Genomic DNA, 26,022 nt, shown 5'->3' on the forward strand with positions numbered 1-26,022 from the left:
CACTCAAATCATCCTAAGATACATTAAATGCTTACTCTTATAATTGTTCCACATTATCTAATTATTAAGTGAAACAGGTGAAATCTCTACATACAATCCCCACTCCCAAACTGCTTCTCTTACAGATATTCACACTAAGCAAGCGTATCTAGAAACGTGTGACTTTCCTGTTTTGCCTTTTCTTTTTGTGTTTTGATGAGGAGGATGTTTTAGTTTTCCTTTGGGTACTTCATTTTCTCTAGAATTACTGTGCCTTCTTTAAATATTTTCTCCTAAGTCCCTCTGCTAAGACAGGTAATAACACCAATCTATCAGTGGCATCCCCTCATCTCTTCAGAGCACGGTCTTCTTTACCCCTTCTCTCACAGTTACATTTGAATATATCATTAGCTTTGGAATTTCAGCATAAAATTGATTTAGTGTAATTGATTCGAAGTATGATTGTCAATGCAACGTTGCTATACCTGCTATAGTACTATAACTGCTGAGGTACAATCCTTAGCAGTTAAGGCAGTGGATTTTCAAAATATGCGATTAATGTTTTCATAGTTTTTACATAGCACCTGAATCTCACCATCACCAAATTTTTCATAATTAGATATTGGTAGCTGCTTTTAAGTGGCACATATGTAGGCACTATGTGTGACACCGAGTTGACTGTAAATGTTGCATTGCACCTTTAATTTGAAGGGAAGTAAAGAAGGAAGGGAAGGAAGCATGAGCAGATACCATTTCCACTTAGCAAACACTATGTCTTGTTTTAGCTATAAATTACACTCAGGTTCTGTTCTTGCTTTTTATGCCAAGCTAAAGTGAATCACCCAGTGCGGCGATGCTAATACTTTAAATTATAGTTAGCCAAAAAACCTAGTTAGGAAGAAAAGCTAAATTAGTAGATGATAGCAATGTCTGGAATATTCAGAAAAAAAATATTTTAGAAGTTCATTAGTCAAGACATTTCATATAAATAAAATATGGGATAAAATTGTATAACTTAAGGCTGTCTAATGTCTTTTATTAAAGTTTTAGGGCAATTAAATGAAATGCTAGCAACCAACAGAATTCTAGTATATGACTGAATGAAGATATAATATCTAAAAACATGACAATCTGCATTTCTAATGTAGGATTATTTATCCTGTAGCCTGTAATTTGTGTCCGATGACACATATCTGCTCACACTTTCTATGTATGTTTCCTTATTTCTTTAAGTATATAATTTTGTGTTATAAAATGTATCTTGTAATGCAATATTCTTATTTGGTTTTCTTTAAACACGTAAGGGTCAAGTACAAATAAGATAGGTCTCTTAATAGGAATCTTGCAGTGGGGGGGGGTAAATATAATGGGAAAAGCCTCTCCATGTAAAAGCAAAAATGACCTCCTTTAGTGTATTTCCACTGTTTTTCAAGTGTAGCAAGAGTAATAAGCCTTGGCAGTTGGAACATGCCATTCACCTGAGGGCTGTCAATCATTCTAATTTTGAAAGACACAAAACGTATGGATTGTCAACACATCATTTAGGCGAGAAACCAGTGCTCATCAAGAGAAAAAATTAAAACAAATGCTCAAATAAATAGAAAATCAAAATGCTTCCTGGTCATTTTCTTCTAAGAGCTTAATACAGATAATCTACAGTTTATATGCTATAAAAATTGTAACGTGAGATATGGACAAAAAACTGAATGGCTATTAGTTTTCCAGTGGAATATGGTCTAGAGATCAATTGCTCAAATTTTTCTCTTTATTCCATAAAAAGTAAATTATTTGTCATTGAACATCCCCCATAAATACAACTATCTAATACTGAAACTGCTGACAGTCTCATAGGCTATTTCAGTAGTGGACTGAACTACATTAGAGTCGGTCCCTGGAGGACAGAATTGAGCTTCATTGGCAAGGGCACTGTAAGAGTTCCATTTGACTCCTCGTTAAACCTCTCACAGGGATTCTAGCTGCTTCTCTGTGTCTGCTCTTGCTTTTCCATAGAAGAGATAGATGTGAACCACACAGGCAAAGACACATTTCTACATATTTAGGAAAAGTTCTCTTTTCTTGGTAAAAACCAAGCCTCCTATAGATTTTAAAAAGATCTTCCAGTTTCACGATCATTAACCACCTTTTTATAATTTTCAAAGAAAGTAGAGAGCTTTATTTAAATTTGTGAGAATTTATTTTTCAATGATTGTTTTATGGCAGGTAAGAGATTTTATTATTTTTCTGTGTTTATTTATTCTCCAGGAAAAGTAGCATGAGGGGAAAATAGTTGGTGGTAACGATCTCAGCCTTCTTTACCTAACAGTGTGGTTGTCATAATGAAATCTGGACCAATATGTAGAAGCAATTGGTGAAACATAAATTACTATATGCACTGTGTGTTGCCACTGGCTGTTTTGTTGATTTGGAGTCTTGAGAATAGCATAATAAGATTTATCGTACTTTGGAAGTATTGTACTGAAAAATCAGTCAATAGTTCAAAGAAACACAAAACATGCTCTATGAATTGAAAACCCCACACTGCGGATGACACAGCATTCACATTCTTTATGAGAGTCTCTTCTAGGTCAATTCAAAACACTGTTATGGTTTAAGTGCAATAAAAACAAATGAAAGTATTTTATCCAGCAACAGCAATGTAAAATACTTTTCTCTAGAGAGGAAATTTTCTGTGATTATAAAATAATACTTTCAGTCTTCAGCCCATCTAACCACAATGTTACTAATAAAAGAACAACAATGCCAAGTACTAATGCTTTACTACTTACTGTTTACTGTTATTGTTCCTCCAAGGTGGTCCACATATACATATGCACAAAGACAGAAAGAGCTGAATGAATTGTGATATATGACTAAGAGAAAAACAGAAAGACACAGCAAAATATGATTATTTAAAAGTGTGCCTCATTATGAAAATTCTTTTAGCATTTACAAGATTAATTTATGATCAGAATTGCTTTCAAATGCCCCACACACATCAGGCAACATTATATCCATGTATAAACACACACATACACATACACACAAATGAATATCATCATACACGCATAATTCACAGACACATTTTAAAACTAAAGGCTACTCCAAAGAGAAATTACTGGCATCCTGTGAGTGTAATTGCTGCCCTTGGCCTATACATACCTTATGTTCTAGAGGTTAGATCACTTTACAGCCACTTCTGAGGGTTAGTGGGAATAAAATGCTGCTTCAGGAGCATCAAAATAAAAAGAAAACGTATTAAACCAAAGTTCCTATAAGTGCAATCCCAAGGATTAAATGTTCAGATAGCTCGTAAGTCTGACCCAGAGGGAGGGAGGAGCAGCTAACATTTTCTCAAAAGAAGAAAATGTGCAAACCAATGAAGAGTGGACATGAAGGGCCTGAAGAGAGCATGTGATGGGAAGAAGGCGAAAACAAAAGAAGCTTCTAAAAGAAGACACCAAGGACAATATTCTCACATAAATTCAGATCATCATTCTATATTTTCCCGCATATGAATTTTGGTACATTTATACATATATATACATATACATATATTCACACTTATGTAAATATACTCAATCTAAAGCTTTCTTAAGACACATACATACAACAACCAAATGATTAGTGTTTGGCATTGCTCATGCAGCAAATGCTGAGAAAGCACAGCCCTGGGTCCTTTTCTCAGGCCACCACTCCCTAGCAGTATGACTGACAAAGTCTGTGCCTGAAAGCCTACGTTCATGACCAGGGTGGCCTTTCCTGTCTCCTGGTGCCCAAGCATGTCTGGGGTATAAATAAGTTCCAATACTGAGAGGGCACAGCAAGGGTAATTTACATGACAATAAGAAATGATTTCTATCTGAATGGTGCATACCAGAGTTGATTTCGACAGATTTATCTTTAAAAAAATACACATAACAAAAAAGGAGACAGGTAGAAGATTGGGGACCACAGCTTGAAAGTCGTTGCTTGTGATTCTAAAACGTCCCAGTAAAATTATTCACAGATAATTGTTACAAAATATAACTGCGGTGGCTCACCCCTGTAATCCCAGCACTTGGGAGGGCGAGGTGGGCGGATCACGAGGTCAGGAGATGGAGACCATCTCTGCTAACACGGTGAAACCCCCTCTCTACTAAAAATACAAAAAAAAAAAAAAAAGGAAAAAAAAGAAAATAGCCGGCCGTGGTGGCAGGCGCCTGTAGTCCCAGCTACTCGGGAGGCTGAGGCAGGAGAATGGCGTGAACCCCGGAGGTGGAGCTTGCAGTGAGCTGAGACTGCGCCACTGCACTCCAGCCTGGGCGACAGAGCGAAACTCCGTCTCAATAAATAAATAAATAAATAAAATAAATAAACATATATATATATATATATATATATATATATATATAAATCTGTACATACCGTTGACACTTGGACAGCACAGAGAATCATGCAGTTGAAAATCCACATATAACTTTGGATTTACCAAAAACTTAACTACTAATAGCCTACTCTTGACCAGAAGTCTTACTGATAACATAATAAACAGTTGATTAACACACATTATGTGTTGTATGTACTGTATCCTGTATTCTTACAATAAAGTACGCTAGAGAACAGAAAATGTTATTAAGAAAACCATAAGGAGGAGGAAATACATTTACATTCATTGAGTGGAAGTGAATTATAAAAGTCTTTAACGTCATCGTTTTCAGGTTGATCAGACTGAGTAGGAGGAGGAGGGTTTGGTCTTGATGTCTCAAGGCTAGCAGAGGTGGAAGAAAATCTGCATGTAACTGGACCCAACAGTTCAAACCCGTGTTGCTCAAGGGTCATACATGTAAAATATTGTGATTTTTTCCCGCTTCCATATTCAGCTTCAGTTGACCCGACACACTTTGGCATCAAAAGAGAATCTGAAATGTACAAGAACTGGATTTCGAATGGAAAACGTACATAACTGTGCTATTTGTTCCTGGGTGAGTGAGGGACGGAGAGGGTGAGAGTGTTTAAATGGGATGGAGAGAATGGAAGCAGTGGGGAAGGAGACAAAATATCCTTCCTATCACACACACACTCACACTGCACACTCTATTCTAAAGTCACAACTACCCAAGTGTTATTGATCCTTTATAACTGCAACTGAGTACAGATGTAGCAAGACTGAGAGGGAACTGGGATCTGGCGCCTGGATTGCTCAAGAGGGGCCAGGGAAAACCCTCAGAACTCCTGAGACCCAGAGACTGTGGGAAGGGTTGAGGCGGAGTCTGCAGTGGGGGCTGTCCAGCAGTAGTAGGCAGCGGCCGACCCTGGTGGAGGGTTGGGAGGCTGCTGTCATCTTATGGGTCGGCAGCCAGAGTGAGAGTGTCCCTGCTGCCAGAGGACCACAGCGGGCTAGGCGCGGGGCCTCCACCTCTCGCTCACCACGCGGACCCCGCGCCTCCTCCGGCAGCCGCGGTGGTGGCGGCGGCAGAGCCTCGCCCACTCCAATCCCCACCCTCTCCATCCTTAGTCATTAAAGAACAGCAGCGCCTGGCACGTTCTTGGAGGACCCCCGGCGCAGAGGAGGAAAGGGAGCAGGCGCAGGGGGACTGGAAAGGCAGCATGCGCCCGCCAGGAGCAACCTCGGCGCCCAGGGTCTGAGGCTGCCGCCCCAGTTCGCCATTGTGAGGAGCCGCCGCCGGGGGAGTCCGCTGGCGCAACCGTGCCCCCGAATCCCCGTCCGCGCAGCGATGGGGCACCTGTCCACGGGAATACACGGTGGCCGCCGCCTCCTGCCTCTGCTCTGGCTCTTTGTGCTGTTCAAGGTAGGGGAGCTCCGCCACCCCTCCTTCCCAGCGGTCCGGGCGGCATCCGCGCTCCGGCGCCCTCGCTCTGCCGTGGGGAGCGGCGCGCCCCAGGGCGCGATGGCCCAGCCGCGGGAAGCGGCTGCCGTGCAGCCTGGGAGCACGCTTTGTTGTCCTTGCGTGTGCGTGTTCCTGGTGGTCTTGAGAGGTGGGGGGCGGCAGGGGGAAGAATAAGGGAAGTTTGCTCCCTCCAGCTTTCACCCTTTGTGCTCTTTTATCGCCGCTGAAATCCACATCAAAGGTGGGCTTGTTGGATAGTGCTTTCTCAGGCAAAATGAGGTCACTTTCTTTTCTGGTTTCCACTGCACCCCAACGCTGCTTAACCTTTCCGCCCTCCCTCTCACACAATGTGTGGCTGCTTTGTCTTAATTCTCCTTACTGCTGGAATTATACACTGGGGAATGGAGGGGGACTGAGCTCCCTGGCCACACATGGACTGCCAGGGCTACGTTAGGGCAGACTTGTATTTGAATAAGGAGTGTCAGGTAGAGCTTGGGAAGGATTCCTCTCCCCAACTCCTATCAACATCTTTAGAATTCCTTTTAAAAGTCTCTCGACTTTCTCCACTGTATTTACAGATGATAGTACCCCTAGATTTAATGGTGGAAAATATATAATAATTAACTTTTTCCTATCTTCTTTGGAATGTGCTACCCTGAGGTTTTACTTTGAGAAAAATGAAAAGGAGAGGAGTTGCTTTTGAAAAATCAGTTTGACAATTCCATTGTACATACATTTTTTTGAAGAAATGTCAGCTAGATGTTTTTCTTGGACGGCGATGTGAAGTTATGAAGTGATTGTCTATCACTCATGTCTTCGATGGATCTACGTTAGTTCTGTCATTCGTCCTTTCCCCTCTTCGCAAAGCAAACTCAAGAATGTCGACAGGTGACTTGGAGCTATCCTTTCAGGACCACAGTGATACTTACCCTAGAAATTTATGCCAGGTTAATGGATCCAGAGGTTTTCTTATTTTAGAGTCACTTCTTGCTTATATGCACCATTAATTATGAATGCCTGAAAAGAATATAGTGAAACAGGACCAATGGATTCAGAACAGCATTAATTTTAAATACTCCTTACTTTCATTTATCTTAATGAAAAATAGAAAAAAAATTTCAGGGCGAAACAGCAACAGAATGCCTAAGTGAGACTCTAAATTATATTTAATATGTTTTTACTTTTTTTCTTAAGTTATCAATAATCATTAATTTTAAAAATATGGTAACTAATAAGCTCAGTTATATGTTTTTACTGTAGGAGCTTGTTCTTTTGTACACACCACAAATGCATTAGACTTATTAGGTTGTCTATTAGTCATTTTCTAACTATTTATCAAACTGTCACAACTATTTTACCTATGCAATAATTGTCATGAACCAAAAATGAGAAACCAAGTCACTATGCATTTTACCCAACAACAGCTAAGAGTGATATGTATGACATCTGATCCAAACCTAACGTTTAGCACAACTGCAGGTTTTTGCTTGAGTTCTTCATACTGAGATAATTCCAGAAATAAGAGAATGACTTGGTTGGGAGTGAGGGTAAGGTTTTGCAATTAAAATAAAATAAATGTGGCCATTGTTTGACTTAAAACTCGATATTGGAATGAGAAAATGCAGTTAGTGACGGCGTAATGAAAATGTTAGTGATTGTCATAGAGGTCCAGCCTACTTCACATAATAGATATATTCCTGAACATTGCAGGTAAATGTAAATTATGACGAACTGCTTACATAGTAAATACATTGTCAAAGTTTGCCATTTAAATAATAATTATTGTAATGGGAGACATAATTTTGTAAGAAAAATAATTGTCCTTTATTTTATGTGAATGTAATATTTTTGTCACCTGAATATAAAATATATCAAAGGAAAGAAGAAAAGACTGTATATATTAGATATCTTCTATGTGCCAGTTTTTTAAGGTATTTTAGATATGTTATTTCCTTTAATCCTATTTTGCTGCAGTTGACAAGAGTTGTTCAAAGTGGTAAATTGAGCACATAGTGTAATGTCTTACATTTAGGGGATAGTATATTACATGGTTCATTGGGCACATGGTATAATCTCTTTATAATTTGGAGATTTTTTTAAATTAAAGGTCCTGATTAAGTGCCAGTAAAATAGATCTACTCAAGCAGATGGTGACTGGAAGATAAGAAAAGAATCCATTATTAAATACCGAACTGCTAACTGTATCTCAATAATAAAATCCAAAATGTTCCACGTGTGCCGAGTCAGAAATAAAACATTCTCTCAACTGTCCCTTGCCAAAAAAATTTCCATAGTTTTCACTATAGTTAATACATTTTTCATTACTCCATATGAGTATCCTTTATATAAGAGTGAAAATCCCGAAGGAACAGAAGACAGAGGAATTCAAGTATGAGGCTTAATTTATAGGTTTACATTTTCCACAACTCAAAACTAAGCAGCTGGATATCAGTGGTGGAAAAGTAGGAAAGTTTGAATGTGTATGAATGGCTATAACCAGTTCCATTGAGGGAGACTAAATGTGACTGGCCAAGAAAGTCTTTGTGCCATCATTCCTTATCCATGAAGCGGTGATGGGCACATATAATCGGGCATCTCAGACTGTCTAAATCAGCCACTGCACATTATGAAGCTAATATCTGCATAATTTATCTTGCCTAAACACAATGCTGGTTATGAAAATTTTTATTTTTATATCAATATTGATGGTGTATATAAAATAGAAGCAAAAAATGGAACTCTATTATTAAATTGAAGGCTACTAATTTCAAAGTCTTCTATGGATGAATGCAAGTGAGATATTTATTTAACGAGCCTCACTGTTGTGCGTCTTCCCATAATTCCCAGTGAAAGAAATGTAATTGTCCTATCTTTACTAAAGCCTTTCTAGAAAATGTCTTCCTGTATCAGTTTACTCAGTGTAAGTACTTTGTCTACTAAGGCGCAAATTGTGGAATATGACATCATAGGAATTTGAAGTAGGCCTTCCCTGAAATGTTGCTTTTTAGTAGTCAGCTGGAATACATTCCTAAACTCATGGGCTTGGCGTGTGTCCTTTTTTAACTCCTTCTCTTTATTTCTTTCTATTTCTGCTTTTAGCAGAGATATCATCAAATAATATTAAATTTAAAAAGAGTCTTAATATTGTATTTTCTGAAACAAGTTTATATTTAATTCTATAATACATGAGTGTTATGATACTGGCCATTCTACTCTTATCCAGGGGAAATATCTGCTTTTCACGGTCTGTCTGCCTTTCTCCCCTTTCCTATGTCTCCCCTCCCAACCCCATACACGCACATAAAGAAGTTTCACTTTTCATGGTTGAGATTTCATCCATATATTGCACAGTGTTGGCAGGTGAACCATAATCCTTTCATTTTCCTGGAGTAGCTTAGATCCTTTCCATCACAATGAAGTTTGCTGCCCTAACTCCCATGTCATCTGACTCCTTTAATAAATCATATTGCCAACCTTTTGGAGAAAGCTTTTTACATGCGACATCTCCAGTAGGTTGGCAAAGGCTCCCTGGGCCACGCTTCTACAGACGATCGAGTAATAATCCTTCCCACTGTGAACATATGTTTGCTTTTGTTCTTTGTTTTGTGAGAGACTATTGTTGTATGAAGGAATGGAAAATTCACATTACACCTCTGCCTCATTTTGGCCCAAAAGAAAATACACATTTATATAGATAACTGATTAAAAACAATATGAGTTGTACTTCATTTTAAAATGTAACACTGTTTCTACTATCTAAATATCCAACTTAAAGGTATTTAAATGTATAAGCAGATTTACTCCTGAACCTTATAAATATATTTCTAACTTGAGGCTTCAGGGGTTGTAAAAGAATGTTTGATGTCAGATACAGTTGATGCACCTAAATAAAACATTGTAACTGGTAGCAGTGTGGCACAATAGAAGGCTTAACAACAATGACCACAGATATCAAGTTCTCATTTTCTCCCTAATTTAATGCCTCTCCGTACACGGTTCCAGTGATGTTGCATTTTCAGAAACATAGCCCAGTGCAATGATGAGCTTTACTGTAAAGCACTTAATGTTTTCATTGAATTACTCCAAATATGTTGTAAATATTTTTGAAGTAAAGGAATGTCTACTGTAATATTTCTCTCTTCCATGGTGCTACTATGTGGTGTTAGGAATTTAATAGAAGGTTTCTGCATTATATAAAAGCTCTGACTGAGAATAATGAAATATTATAATAGTGACTTGTGAACACATCTTTAAAGAAAATATAGGAAAATTATCATTATGGGAGTTAAATAATCATGACTACAATGCACTCATTACATTAAAAGAGTAAAAATTTTACCAATCACTTATATTAGGATCTTATTAAAACCATAAATTAAAATATCAATGTGCTATTTTTTCCCCAAAATGTAATACTCTCAGTTGCTCATTTATTCGTTAATGTTGCCTCACCTCTCTTAAATATTATTAATTAAAAGGTAGCAAATGACATACTAGGGGAAATTGATTGTTTTAACCTCTATGGGTGACCCACAATTTCAGACAGTACCCAGATATACAGACAATATTTTTGCCTCCTCTTGCGCATCACCACTCCCCTATGACCACAACCAACCAGAACTGGCCAAGATTTCTGTGTTCCTAGTAGAAATCCTCCTAATGTTTTGTCAGACATCACCCTTAAGAGATGAAGTCTTTTCTCCACTCTGGTCTTGGTTATATCTATGGTGCTGTTTAATCCAAGGTCATCCAATTTCTTACAGAACTGTTCTATAGTCATCTTAAATACCCATTATATCAGCTCTTTTTGCTTCAATAAGTATGTAAGTTTTTTTTGTGTGGGTGCATTGTTGTCATTAATTTGAGGAACCCAAACAAGGCTAATGCGGCCCAAGTAAAGTGAGCAAGAGTGTGAATGGATCGGGATGAGTGTGAGTGGGTTCCTTCTCTCCTGGTGCTATTGACTCCAGCAGGTCCCATATGGTTTCTATCAGCCAATAAGGGGGGCTCACGCCTGTAATCCCAGCACTTTGGGAACCTGAAGCAGGTGGATCACCTGAGGTCAGGAGTTCGATACCAGCCTGGCCAACGTGGTGAAACCCCATCTCTACTAAAAATACAAAAAATAGCTGGGCGTGGTGGCAGGCACCTGTAATCCCAGTTACTCCGGAGGCTGAGGCAGGAGAATCGCTTGAACCCGGAAGGTGGAGGTTGCAGTGAGCCAAGATCACACCATTGCACTCCAGCCTGGGCGACGAGAGTAAAACTCCGTCTCAAAAAAAAAAAAAAAAAAAAAAAAAAAAGGGGGATATGTGAATAACCTCCTTAATTGAACACTTCTCATATAATCTGCTACCACAGATTACTCCTAATGTTTCCCTTTTCCAAGCTTGTTCTAGGTCTTCAGAACACCAATTCTTAGATTTTTTTTTTCTTCTACACATTGTGCCTTTGAATTTATTCCTATGAGTAGGATCACATCTTATCCTTGTGCCAGAAAAGCGTTCGCAACTCTTTCAGCATCTAATTCTCCAGTGAAAGATTTCTTCTTTCCTTAGACATTCTAGTTACTTAAAGGCCAGCTCCTTTTTCTTCTGAATATATTAAAACCACCGAACAAACAGAAGATGTTTGAAACAAGGTTGCAGGGATTTCTTGATAAAAGCCTTTTTTTTTTCTTTCCTTTTTTTCAGGAAATTGAGATGAAAGGGGAGAAAAGTGATATATGCTTGGAAAAATATTTCAGAAACAGAGAATCAGAAATGGAAATAGAACTTCAAGCTTGAGAGCGTTATTGCAAATTATGAGTATGAATGGTAATTTCTGCAAGAAAATGAATATAGGGAAAATTAGAGAATGAAATGAAGAACATTCGATGAAAACAAATACACTGCTATTCTATTTATATGCAAATACATGTATTTTCTTATCAAATACTCTTTATCTATTTGGTTTTCCACTCTTTATAAATAGGAATGCCGCGCAGTTCATTTTTCTAACGAAACTATTCCTATCTTAATGACAATTTAAACGAAATAAACCTGTTTTTTAATGTAGTTTTTGGTACATTTACTAGCAAAGTAAAAGAATAAGAATGCAATTTCTCTACAAGTAGTGGTCCAAGATCAGAATTTTATTAATAGTAATCTACACGAGATTTAAATGATGAATGTTTCTCTTTTTTGTGCTATTTCATTTTACTGTTTTCAGATAATTGAGACTTTTATTTTCCTCTTTCTGCTCACTAAGTTTTTAATATCAGTGATTTATGTAATGGGTGAGGAAGGGCATCATATGACTGTACCATGCCCTCAATACTGTTCCTTCGTTATTACCCGCCATTGACCAAATTAAGTTCAGAGGAATTTCTGACCCTGGTTCTCTCAACCTTTAACCCATATCAGAGACCAGCTATGAGCCTGCTGTGCTGATCCGTGTCTTGTGATTCTCCCTTGGTTCCACCCATAGGAATTTGTGATTGGCATGTACAAACCAGATGTCAGAGAATTCAAAAGAATATTCAGTGCCCTTTGTGTCTTCGGTCCTATCTGAAGTCTGATTCTGACCTCCCGTACTTACTTTCTGAATCAATATTCCATTTTGATAAACTCTAGTATTCCTGCTTTTGGATCCTGGCGTTAATTATAATGAACCTCTCCTTGTCTTTTAGTTTCCTTGAAAGAGCATCCTATAAACATTTTTTGGCTGACCAATCTTTTCCCAATGCCAAAATGGCAAGATTGAGAAGCTCCTTTTCTTCTTCAATACTGTCTTTTGTATTCCAGAATGAAGACTTACTGCCCAATTCCATTTAGTTAATCAAACATCCATTAAACATTTAATAGGTGCCAGGAATTTTACTAGATATTTTAGGTACAGAAGTGGATAATACTCAGTTGAATCCCTGCCAATGGCATAGTGGGAACATGGACACAGACGATGGTCATTAAAATATGGTGTTTTGTTTTAAGGAGGAAAATGTGGGCTGCTAGAGGAGTGACACTTAACTATTTAGTGGTTTGGGAAATGATTTCTTTTAAGATGATTCCTGAGCTGAGTCCTGAAACATGCGTATGAGTTAGGTTTAAAAATATACACACATTGGCAGAGAAAACTGCATGAGCAAAGGCCCAGTGTTGTGAAAAGCATGGCAGAGTTTAGGAAAATGCAGATATATATATCAAAGGCAATGAAGCAACAGGAACCAGATCAGGAGGACTTCTGTATGCTGAGCCAGAAAGTAGGATGTCCACATTCTCTAGGTGAAGAGGCCTTATTGAAGGGTTTAATCAAGGCATTAGTGAAGTAAGAGTTGCATTTCAGATAGAGCTCTTTACCTGCAAGAAAGGCTATCCCAAAGGTAGAGCAAGCATGGAAGAATTAAACTAGTAGTTATTGTAATTATCCAATTAAGAGATGACGAACACTGGCATTAGGGTGACAGACAGAAAAGAGTGGCAATGCTGAAAAATGGCTACATTGGCAAGACTGATTAGATGTGGAAAACTGGGGAGAGCAGGATGTAGGGTAATTTCTTGGTAACCAACCCTCTTGCCTGGAAGAGTAGCGGTCTCAAGATAGCATGTGTGCTGGATAGTCTACTCTCGAGATCAACTCACCCCTCCACTGTGCCCAGTGCCAGGAAGCTTCCCTCTATAGACCATTTCTTCCTCTTCCCTTGCCCTTTGGCTCCTAGTGAGTTTGGCCAATAGAAGGCACTAGCCAAAGATTACTGCTAGAAGGAGGGAGAAATCAAGTCATTTATTCTCCTAGCCTCCATGCTGGCCAGCCCCCATTAGGCAGTGGCTTCATTCTCTCTTCCAATTCTATAGTAAGCCCCTCTTGCAAGGCTGATATTCTGGCCAAATTCCTGAAACAGTTCTCTGTCCTTATCCCTTGAGATCAATAGCTTCTCCCTGCTTCTAGACCCTAAGTATGTTTTCTCCCTGCTTAATACAGTATTTCTGCTCCACGCCTTGATCCCTTCGGCTAGTCCATCCCTTCATTTCATTCTCTGGGATTTTCTTTTTGAGTGTCCTGCTGAGACCCTGACTGATATAAGACATGGTGGTTTAGTGGTAGACTTTTGAGTTTGAAGCAGCTGAAAACAAAGACACAAACAAAAACAGGTGCTTGATTATGAGCCTGAAGGGTAGAGGAGATGGAAGGCCTGGAGATGTGAGTGGGATCCCCTAGCAGAGAGAAAGGGAGAGAAAGGCAGTGGGCCAGAAGGGGGTCTTGAGAATCACCAGTTGTTAATGTCAGGCAAATAAGGAATCTAAGAAGCTGAAGGCGCAGTCAGAGAGGTACAAAAGCAAAATTAAGGAAACCCAAGATCTAGGAAATTTCAAGTGGAGGACTTGGCAAACAGCATCTAATGCAACAGAGAGGTCCCATAAGCTAAGATCTGGAAAATATCTTTGTATTAGGAAATAGGTAGGCTATTGGACTCTATGGAGACTGGGAAGTACAAATGCTTCTGGGAATTGAAGAATCAAAAAGCACCCCCTTATCTGATAAGAGCCTAGGTGCCAGGTGAGATCAGAGAGACCTGAGGTCAATATCAATTCTCCACTGTGCTATTTACTGGCAGTAGGATGTTGGGAAAGTTATTTCACCTCTCTGGATTCCCTTTTGGTCATCTCTTATACATATGTCTTAGAATTATTGTCAGGAATTAATGGGAAAATGACCATAAAGTACTGGGAACAGTGCCTAGAATACAGTAAGCACTCAATTAGTGTTATGTACAACAATAAACTGAAGACAAAAATAGTAAAAACAGGCAAAGCAAAGTCAAAGAGGTAGGGCAATAAAAATGTGTACAGAGCAGCATTTCCCAAAATATGCTCCACAGTACATTGGAGAGGCTGGCAATACTCTTTTACTGAATGTTATTAAAAATGAATACCTTTGTGGTGACATGAATTTCGGAAATTATTAGTTTAACTGTGTTTAAATTAGTATTAACTTGTTTGTGTGTGCCAGAATTTATTAGAACTTTTAATATGTTAACACATATTGTGTCATCCACAGGAGAAATATAGTGTATAATATTTTCAAACTTGTTTGTTATAGTATCCTTTTCCTTTTTTTTTTTTTTTTTTTTTTTTTGAGACGGAGTCTTGCTCTGCCACCAAGGCTGGTATGCAGTGACATGATCTAGGCTCACCGCAACCTCTGCCTTCCAGGTTCAAGCGATTCTCCGGCCTCAGCCTCCCAAGTGGCTGGGATTACAGGCATGTACCAGCATGCTCAGCTAATTTTTGTATTTTTAGTAGAGTGGGAGTTTCAAGATGTTGGCCAGGATAGTCTTGAACTTCTGACCTCAGGAGCATAATGAATACGCTCTAAGAAACAATATTTATCCTTATACACTAGATGCTTTGTTTATCTTTCCTTTGCTTAAAAAATGATAAATGTAACCTTAAGGATAAAGAAAATATAGCAGCAAGATCAACTGTAACTTAAATCTCAGGATCAGGAGAATTTGCTTGGAAAGCAATCATCCCAACTTTCTTATAAAACAATGATGTTCAGGAAAATGCTTTTGGAGGAAAATATGTAGATATCCTCTTATTTTATGGATTGTACTAACTCTGGCTTCAGTAATTGTACATGTAAAATGTTTCTTTGAGTTTTGAATCAAAAAATGAAACATACATTTTAACATCATTTTCCAATGTGATTATCTTAATATATAACTTCACAGACCAATCAATTTTGTTCAGTATATGTCGTTGAATCATAAAGCCATATTTTTTCAAAGACCATCTAGTTCAAAATGTAAGCTGATACTTAGATATTGTCTCTAATATCACTGCCAATTAATCATAAATGGTGACATTACCAACAGCTGTAAAGTAGCTGTTCCACCTTTAGACAACAGTTTTGTTGCTTTGTTGTTGCTGTGTTTTGGTTTGATTTAGTTTGGTCTTGAGATTAACTATTTCTGGTTGTAGTATTCACATGCTACATGTTACTTCCATCTCTGCTTGACTTTAGTAGAGCACTATATAGTGACTGTTCTCGCTCTCATGCATGTTATGAATAACTGCTTTGCCAACAGACCTGATGGCTTATAAAGATAAAATGTGAGAAGCTTGTCATCTCACCATTCTGTCCTCATCCTCCATCATACCACTTTAAGCTTTTTACACCAGCCCAAATTTTCTGCCTATTGCCATTTTTTTCTTTTTTATAGTCACAATAACAAATTGAGTGGAAGACAGTTTTTATTCTTCCCAAGGGAGTTCCATGATGAACCATGGTAAGGAGTTGGGGATGCTAGTGTGAGAAAAATGCATGGCATGTAGTAAGCATTCTATATATGCAGATTTTATATTATTCCAATCTCTGCTCAAAAAACGTTTTTATTCAGCATGTCTTTCTGAACAGCCTATCTAAAATCATCCCTATCACTCTAACATTTTACCACTCTTACCTAAGCTTCTTTTTCTTCAGAGAATGTATCATTCAGTACATGACATTGCATTGTATTTTTATAACTTAGCTCCTCTACTGGAATATTTATAGGTTTCATGAGAGCAAGGACTTTGTCCATTGTGTTCATTATTGTATCCTCAGCACCTGGAAGAGTGCTGGCCAATGGTAATGTCTAGGGAACATTTGTTGAATGAGTGAACGAATGAGTGTTGAATAAATAAATGGAGTGAGGGAGGGCAAACGGGAGGTATGGGACAGACTCGATCCAGAGGAAGAGCAGGATGCAGGCATGCAAGCACAGGGAGTAGAGAAGCTGCACAGTGAGATGAGCTAGGAAGGAGGGTCTATCACGCAGGCACCGCTGAGTCAGGCTGGCGAGGCAGTGGCATCAGGGTGGAGGATGACCTGAAGATGCCATTTTGCTCTGGTGGAGGGAACAGAGGTTTTATTACCACAGGTGAAAATGAACTTGTTTAGACGTTAAGATAATGTTCTTGACACTTTTTTCTTCTCTTTATTTTATCAGGTTAGAGTAAACCACTGAAGACAAATGATGGGTGCCCAAGTCGTATATAGGTTCCCTTGTGTAATGAAGCAAAAACATAGCTTTTCTGATGATTTATACTCCATCTTATTCATTGACTGTGCCTGTAATTTACTTACTTATAATAAGAAGTTTTCTGAGTTTTTAAAATGTAAAAATTTGTTTTCGTTTTGGCTCTACAGTTTGAAAATATCAAATTGAAAATTAATGTGTAAATCTTTTTTTCTCTCTCCATGCATGTCAATATAACCAGATTGTCTCTAGACCTCAAAAGGCATTTCTGGAAACTCACACAACTAACTGAAGCTCAGATGATAAATTATTGTTTTTCTTCAAAACTTAAAACTTTTATGATTTCCTTTACTTTTGAAAATTTTATTTTTATTTTTTTAAATGCTTATAGATACCTCATGGAAATTTTAAAAATGACTTTTTCAAAATGATTGTCTTTTCTTGGATAAAATTCCATCGGGTAACTTCTTACAGAAACAACTGGTAATTTTTATACTCAGTTGAAATACTAGGTGATAAATATTTTATAATGCAACACAGACAGTGAGTTAAACATGCTGATTCATGAGTGCTACATACATTAAAGTGTTAGTATATATAGACCAAAAACCTAGATTGTCAAGATTTTCAAGTGACTAACATACAAAATATATGCTTAAGACAATTGCTATTACTTAAATAATTCAGTATTTCTCTGGTAAGTTGAAAGGTATTACATAATCTTGTAACGCACTGATCTATTCCATAGTCTATTAACTGTGCTGAAAAAGTACTGAAGTTTGGGTTAGCTGTATTTTTTGTTCTACAACTTTAATTTTGTTTTCATTTGTTGGCAAATCAATATATATCTTTATAGAAGGAAAATTGTGATCAAATTATTTACACTCTCACATACATGATTGAAAGGAGTTTTTGCTCCTCCCTTTATAAATTTATGATCAGGAGACTCACTTCTGGAGAGTATAAAAATAACATTAGTAATTCTTTGATTAATGAATTGTTTTCCTTAAAATTAATAATCTTCTTTACTTAACATCAAATCAAAATTTCTGGAAACATTTGAGAACACATTCGCACAAGTCTTTTTCTGTCTCTGCAGTGGCTACACTAGAATTAGGCTAATTGTCACACATTACCCTGTCTTTGAGAGAAGCCAGGAATTTCCAATTTAAGTCAAGTTGGTGATCCATAAAATAGATATTCTAGTAAAATTACTATGAGCTTTCTACTTACTTTGATATTGTGCTGATAACTAAAGTGTAATTATAAAAATTGAAGTGTTGTTACTGCCAAATACCACAAAATATAAACATCACACTTATAATAATAAATACTGACACCATCACCTTAAGAAATATCTTCTCATTTGGATGTACTTAAAATTCTTAGATCTTTATCTAGGAAAAAAATTAGCTTCTAAAGTTCTTGAATGTTAAGTTGATTAACAAGATAAATAGTAACAGATCAAGGGAATGGTATATTGTCTGCATATATTATTAAACATTGAGTCATATGGTCATCTTTTAAAGGATTATAGGGAAAAAAAGGTTATTATGAAATGCATTGGTGTAATAGCCTTATTTACATATAAACATAGTGATGAGATGTGGCCAAGTGCATTCTGTATTGTCATGGGGGAATTTCCTCTGCAATTTCCCCTAACTAAATTATACTTTTTAATAAGTCTTTCAGAACTGATGATAGGCCTTATTCAAAGTGGTTAGATACTTGAGATTTTTAATATGGAAATTGTGGTATTGACAAAGCTTTGCTAAAATAATTATAAGGACATAGAACTAAATACTTTGGAATTCATTCTAAAAACTTAGTTTATGAAGTTTTGTTAATTTTTTTAATTAACAAAATTTGCTAAAACTGAGCCACCCTTACAATGTGTCTCAGATTGCTTCCTTGGATTTACATTTTGTTTATTTGCAACAAATAAAATACAGTTGCATCTTTAAACCCTTTTTCCATCTCTGTGCTATTACCTTGGTTCATTTCCACTGCTAGATTGATGCAACATCTTTCTTTTCTGAAGGATAATTGAGAAACTAATGAGAATCTTTCCATTGAAATTCTTGTTGCTACACTGAGGCCTTCAATTAGCCTCTTTACTATACAGCTGCTTATGGTTCTTAAGTAAGGCATTCTTAATTTGATATCTTTAAGCCTGAATCAGGTGTGCATCATCATGCATGACAATTCTATAATAACATACAAAGAACTGGAAAACTGATAGATGTTCACAGTGGAAGATGTATAAAATACAACAGGCAGAAAAAGAATATCATCATTCCCAAACACTGAATTCCAAAATAGCTACCATCTGGAGACATATATTTCCAAATCTTTTCCTATGTCTGTGCATTTGAGGGTGTATGTTTAAAAAAAGGTATAAAACTTCCCTACTATACATGCTTTCTTCTCTTAAAGGTGTTGTGATAATTTTTTCAAGACCTGAACATTTTCACTCTTCTGCAATTTAAGACATTAACCCATATGTCCTGGTCAAATTGCATACAATTCCCAAGTGTATTTGCATTGTTAAAGACGTAGATGATCATTGATACAGACTGTAACCATGAAGTGGGGAAAAGGAATTTGTTGAGCAAAGAGATTGTTGTCTATGTGTGTGCCCACCATTAGTGTTTAAGAGTTACTTAAGAATTACACACACAACAAAACTTCAGATGCTATATTGACAGGCATTTACTTTCTATTTTTTTCACAACTAAATACTGTGCATAAGAAACTTAAGTATAAAGGCATGCTGGTAAAAAATAAAAACGATATAGGATTGAATTCTGGTTGTATTCTTTACTAACTATGGCATTTGGCAGTGTACTGATCTCTTCACAGAAGACAAATCACAGTGGCTGCCCAGATCACTAATCCTCTAGCAGCCCAGTCTGCCATCCCACCAGGTCAGCCGATGCCCAGCCTTGCTAATATCTTGCTAATCTTGGAGGAAAATTTCTTCTCCTCTTTTATCCACATTGTCTGAAGTGGGGATACCATTCTCCTACTTGACCTCACTGCTCTGGGCAGAGCAAACAGCAAAGAGGTGAACACCTGACCTAAGTCCATGTGGGGACTGCACCTCGCTGACCACTGTCTTTGGAATTGGCATGTGATCTAAGCCAGAACAATCAGAACCTAGTCCTACAATTGTTTTCAAACCAGCAATGGCAGGGGAGGTGAAAGAATATTTTCCTTTCCAGTTGTGGAGCTAAGGCATGAGCTTGGACAGTATCCTCAGCCATAAAACTGACTTAGGAAGAAACATTTTGTAGGAAGAAATATTTTGTAGCAGAAAAGAAGCCAGCAGGAACAGTAGAGAGACTCCAGCAAGACTATCATTCATTGCAGGAAGATGATCTCATTCCTCAGACTCCAGTGAGTCACTCCACAGGTACTTAGAAAAATTACAAATTTACTAAAATTCAATTCCATCATAACCAAGCAGGCCTAATAGTGATACTTGGGATCCTTAAGTAAACTGAATCAGAGTGATTATGTAATTTATCATACCAACCAGAACGCTTCTGGGAGTGAAGGGATCCTTACGCCAGGACAGAAGACACAAATCAGCCTGTTCTGGGAAAACCATGATGGATGGTTACCTCTTCCTGAAAACACAAAAAAGCAACACGTTTTGTGCAGTATGCAGTCATTAGTTCCTCGCCCGTCTCACTCATCCATGAAAATCTCTGCTCTAAGTAAGATGAACTAACCATAGAAGAGAAATTGCAATTGTCTTAATCAAAAATTAAAACCTGTACACACATATTCCTAGAAACTTCATACTGGTCCCAAACTGAGAATAACCAAAATGTCCTTCAATAAGTAAAAGGTTTAAAAACTGTGGTGCATCCATGCCATAGAATATTACTCAGCAATGAAAAGCAATGAAACCACTTAAGTGGTTCACTGTGTATCAATGAACCATTGATACACAGAGCCACTTAAGTGAACTTCAGGAAAACTATGCTGAGTGGAAAAAGTCCATCTAAAAAGGTCTCATTCTGTATGATTTCATTATAGAACATTATGATGAAGGAAAGCTTCATGGTTGCCAAAGACTAGGGATTAGGGGAATGGGGAATAGCTGCATGTGGCTAAAAGGGGGTAACATGAGGAAGCCTTGAAATAATGAAACCGTTATATACCTTGATTGTGGTGGTAATTACATAAAGTTATGCATATGAAAATTGTAAGATCTAGACATACACTCACAAATGAGCACATATGTAACTGGTGAAATCTGTATATACTCTATGAGATGTACTAATGTCAATTTCACAGTTTGGATTTTTCTTGTTTTAATATGTAAGATATCAACATTGGGGGAGGCAGGATCAAGGGTACATGGAACTTTCCTGTATATTTCTTTGCAACTTCCTGTAAATCTGTAGTTATCTCCAAGAAAATGTTTTTTAAAACTTCATTAGGTTTTTCAAAGCTTGCTGCTTTGTTTTTTGTGTGTGGCACTCTGCTACATATTTTAATAGTGGATAGATACAGTCTTTGTCCTATAGGGACTGTCTCAGAAAAACAATAACTACAATTGCAGGGAAAATAAGTTATTGAAACAAATGTGAAGCAATTTAGGAACATACACAAAATACACAAGGACCTCAATAAAACACCATCAGCTTTAAACTCAAATTTATTATGAAGCAGGTTGTATATTGGACTGTATTCTTACAAGGTTTATCCAGAAAGTTCTTGAAGGGACCAAGTGTTAAGGTATTCCCTTTCATAATTCCCACAACATTGTTAAAGGCAACATTTTAAAGACTCTTCAGAGAATCAGATAAAAATGGAAATTATCATTGTAGGAGGTAAGGGCAAAATATTAATTGATGAAGTAATATTCTTCCATTCTTTTAGTAATTATTAAGTAGCATATCTGGAAATGGTATAAATAAGTTTGAACAAAATAGAAAGTATAAGATAAGTTTACAAGGTTTGAGTAAAATCGGAGCAGAGTAGAGGAAAAGGATGGATGAAGTATTAATGTGAAGATGAATAGATGTTCAGATATTTCCACCAGTCAATCATCAAACATACATTAACGTACACATATGAGGAAGGCACTGTGTTCCTCATTTTTAAGAGTATAAAACGAAGTTATTTTCCTAAGAAATCTGTGATATAAATGTAATAACATAAACATGTAAGAAGCTAAAGGGCAATATATGAGTTAATACTATAATAGAAGCTTTGAAGTATTAACCTATTAATTTGTAAATGAATGGGAAAGAGAACTGTATTCAAATAACTGTCCTTGCATTCAGATAAAGGAAAAAGCTCTTGATCTGGAGGGGGAGCACTGATTTCATGAAGGAAGACAAAATGTAATATAAGTCCAATAGAGTTTAAATAGTTAGAGTACATTAAGAAAAACATTTCACATTGGAGAAACAGAAGAACAGAAGTAGAAACACGAGAAAATGTAAGTTACATTTAGGAGGCTTGAATAAAACAGTGGGGATAGATTCAGGTCCTGAGGAGGATGAGTAGTTGGAAATGAGGTTGAAAAGGTGGTTTTGCCCAGCCATGAACTTCTATCCATAATAATCTACTCAATCATGCTACAAAGGGAAACATTAAAATGAGCTTTAGTTCAGCAGTGGTGTGCAGGAAAAAAATTATCATACCTCATTTTAGCTTTAATTGCTTTTATAATTCTGAATTTGCCGTTAAATGCAAATGCTTAATTCTAAATACGTGTGCTCTGTCTTAATTAGATAAAATAATCCTCTGTTGCTTGGGTAGTTCAGCAAATTAGTCCCTAGACTTAAACTCCCCTGGATCATGTTGTTTATGCATTAATCGGTATGCACTCTTAGAGATAAATGAAAAATAAATGGATTTTTTCAGAGACAAGTTGTAACTGTCAACATACTTTCAAATTTTTATCCTCTGCATGTGACTAAAACTTTGCCATTGTTTACTATAGTAATTACAATTCATATATATATATGCCCCCATACTTGTAGAATTTCTTCTACATGTTTATATTTTATTTAAAGCTACATGTTGCTAGCCCAAGCTAAGTAGAGAATCTAAACCTCACTATTATTTACATAACCATACCACCAACTCAACAATCGAGGTTCTATCTGTGCTTGTATATAAGATATGTCCCAAAGGAACTAATCAATACAGGTAACTCAAGCAGAAATTAAATGATTTAGTTCTTCCAAGCTTCACTGCCTTACTGATAATGATGGAGATGATACTGATGATCACTACCATCAATTGAGTGACTGCCGTTTATCGGGGACACTCCTAGGAGCTTTATGTACATTATCTCATCAAATCTTTACATACTCCTATATATTATAATCATTTCAGTAATGGGGAAACTGAGTTTCAGAGAGAAACTAAAGGAGTTAGGAGTGAAACCTTGATCCATTTGACCACAGAACTCTACACACACTGTAACATACCATACTTCTTTTTTTTTTTTTTTTTTTTTTTTTTTTGAGACGGAGTCTCGCTCTGTCCTCCAGGCTGGAGTGCAGTGGTGCGATCTTGGCTCACTGCAAGCTCCGCCTCCCGGGTTCACGCCATTCTCCTGCCTCAGCTTCCAAGTAGCTGGGACTACAGGCGCCCGCCACCATGCCCGGCTAATTTTTTGTATTTTTAGTAGAGATGGGGTTTCACCATGTTAGCCAGGATGGTCTCGATCTCCTGACCTCGTGATCCGCCCGCCTCAGCCTCCCAAAGTGCTGGGATTACAGGTGTGAGCCACCGCGCCCGGCCAACATACCGTACTTCTTTGTGTGAAAACTCTGACGTGGCTTGTATTGCCCCATTTATTGGTTTACCACTTCTTCCTCTTCCTCTTACTATAGAAATATCTCAAGACACAGGTGAACTGAATCAGTCCTTGGTTGGGACTGCCTTTTGGACAGAAATGGGGTAGGGATTACTCCTGGAGACAGCTGATTCCTGCCCATCCAAAATCATTCTTGCAGTTTCTTTTTTCTGTCCGTCAATCTGTCAGGCACATGTTCCCAGAAAAAAAACCCTGCTATCAGGGGATTCCTATATATTCATAAATGTCAGATTTATTCTTTTGTTTTTTTATCTTCTTCAGTGTAATAGATTTGATGCTTCTGTACTTTGTAAGATAATTACACAGAGCTGAATGTAATGCTATGTGCTGATGGGGAGAACTGGTGTTTTAAATTCTTTTAAATCCGGAGCTTTTATGGTCAACTATAGAAGCACCATGGCAGACTCATGCCCTGGCTTTAGAAGCCTACATGAGATTTTGTGACTTGCTGGCTTTATGAGACTTTTACACCTCAGACTGGCCTTTCCCTCCAAGAAAGATACCACCAGACAACAACAATTTTAACACTAATGTCTTCCTTTTGATTACATTAGATTTGCAAATTAAACAGATTAATAGTAGTGTTCTGCGTTCCTCTCAGCTCTTCTGTTTAATACTCTTATCTGACAAAGTGTAAATAGAAGACATAATTAATTACTCATGACTTGCATGTCAAATTGCATAAAAAATTACAGCCCCAGGAGGCCCATTATTACATATCTGACTGTTCAGTGAAATTAGTTTTGCAAAGAAAAAGCATACCTTAAGATAAGGGTTTTGTTTGTTTTTCTTTTCCTTTTATTTAATTTATTCGAGTGTCTGCAAAAAAAAGTGGAAGAACAACATTAACTCTTAATACAAAATTAAGGAGCTTAATTCTTTTGCCCAAGGACATGTTATTTTTCCTTTTTTTATTTTTTAGTTTGTCCATGAGATACTAAACTTTGCATATGAAAGTTATAAGGTGGTGATGCTTCTACAAAAGGAAGACCCCAGAATTTGCCTATTTTCTCTTTAGTATATATCCCCACAGAGAAAGTTATTAGTCAAGCGGGCTATGCCATACCCCCTCCTCTGTAAATTGTCTCAACCTTGAGCTGGGAAATGTACTGCCATGACTGAAAGAAATGGAATAATTTTCTAGCCACTTCTTGTCTTATCTGTCTAGAGTTGATCTGAATGAAATGAGGTCTCTGCTTCAACCGGAGAGCTCAGCATTTCATATTTAGCTCTCAATCTGTTTCATGATAATTTTTGAAGGAACAGACCGCTTATGACAAAATGTGCTGTACTATTATTAAAGGCATACTGCCTTTACAGAGTTCCATCACTTGAAACAAAGTGTTGGCTGGGAAGAATGCTTGAATGTGCATATCTTCTGAGGTTTTTCTAACAGCTATTAAATAAAATACAGTATGTGCCTCAGGTAAGAGAAAACCAAGTACCTGATTTAAAAAAAAAAAAAAAAAAAAAAAAAAAAAAAAAAAAGGTCATAGCATTGTCAGTAGAGCAAAGCAGCATAAAGCAAAGATTACCTGCCTGCAATCATTAGTCACTTCACCTCTCTGGAAAAATGAGAATCATAATCACTTCTACCTCGCGGGATTACTGTGAGGTCTAAATGAGCTAATCTGTGAAAGCACTTTGTAAACTGTAAAGCACAATTTAAATACATATTATCTTATCAAACATGTCTGCATCGCCTGTTTCATTGACTCTGGGATTGAGCGCTTTTCTTCTCCACATTTTTGTGTATCTGTGCATGTGTGTAGTGTGTTTCATGGAAGCCTATAATTAACATGGTCGTACTTTCTTTTTCTTTCTATAAACTAAAGTTTGCCATACCCAAGTGCATTTTCTGTCACCTGAAGTCACAGCTTAATTATGTGTCTGGAATGACTTAATACATAAAAGTCATAAAATATTTCTGTCTAATGGCAAATACTTTTATGTTAGACCCGTCTTTTATATACTGACCAGATCATTCTCATTAAAAATTGTTGTTTATCTAATTTCACACCTATACCATCCAGCATTGTTTGTACAGTGTTTTATGTTTATGATCACCAATCATCTTTTATATGTTATATTGGAGCATAATTTATTCTTTCTGTGAACAATTATAGAGCATCAATTGTATGCCAAATACTGTGCTAATCATTCACTGTCTCCTTGGATTTCACTTATCTGTAGGTGAAAATGGTTACACATTTATAATAATAACTCCAATTACAGTGCAGTTGGCTCAACCTGTACACACCCAGTATCAGCCTTTTTCCTATGAAAAGCCCTCACAGGTGTTGTTCAGTGCCCAGTGGGGCTTTGCTATGGAACCCTAGTTCTGTGTCCTTCCATCCTCG

At 37.2% G+C, this 26,022-nt stretch overlaps 1 protein-coding gene across 2 annotated transcripts in view; it reads left to right on the forward strand.

The window, feature by feature from the left end:
* Positions 1–5,471: 5,471 nt before the first annotated feature.
* Positions 5,472–26,022, forward strand: part of PTPRO (protein tyrosine phosphatase receptor type O) — a 272,230-nt gene continuing 251,679 nt past the window's right edge. For both annotated transcript variants that reach the window (XM_015151204.3, XM_015151205.3), the window contains exon 1: positions 5,472–5,768. In XM_015151204.3, the coding sequence (XP_015006690.1) occupies positions 5,694–5,768 (75 nt within the window). In that variant the 5' untranslated portion in view covers positions 5,472–5,693. The remainder of the gene's footprint in view (positions 5,769–26,022) is intronic.

The sequence above is a fragment of the Macaca mulatta genome, chromosome 11, assembly GCF_049350105.2.
Source record: "Macaca mulatta isolate MMU2019108-1 chromosome 11, T2T-MMU8v2.0, whole genome shotgun sequence".
Taxonomy (NCBI): domain Eukaryota; kingdom Metazoa; phylum Chordata; class Mammalia; order Primates; family Cercopithecidae; genus Macaca; species Macaca mulatta.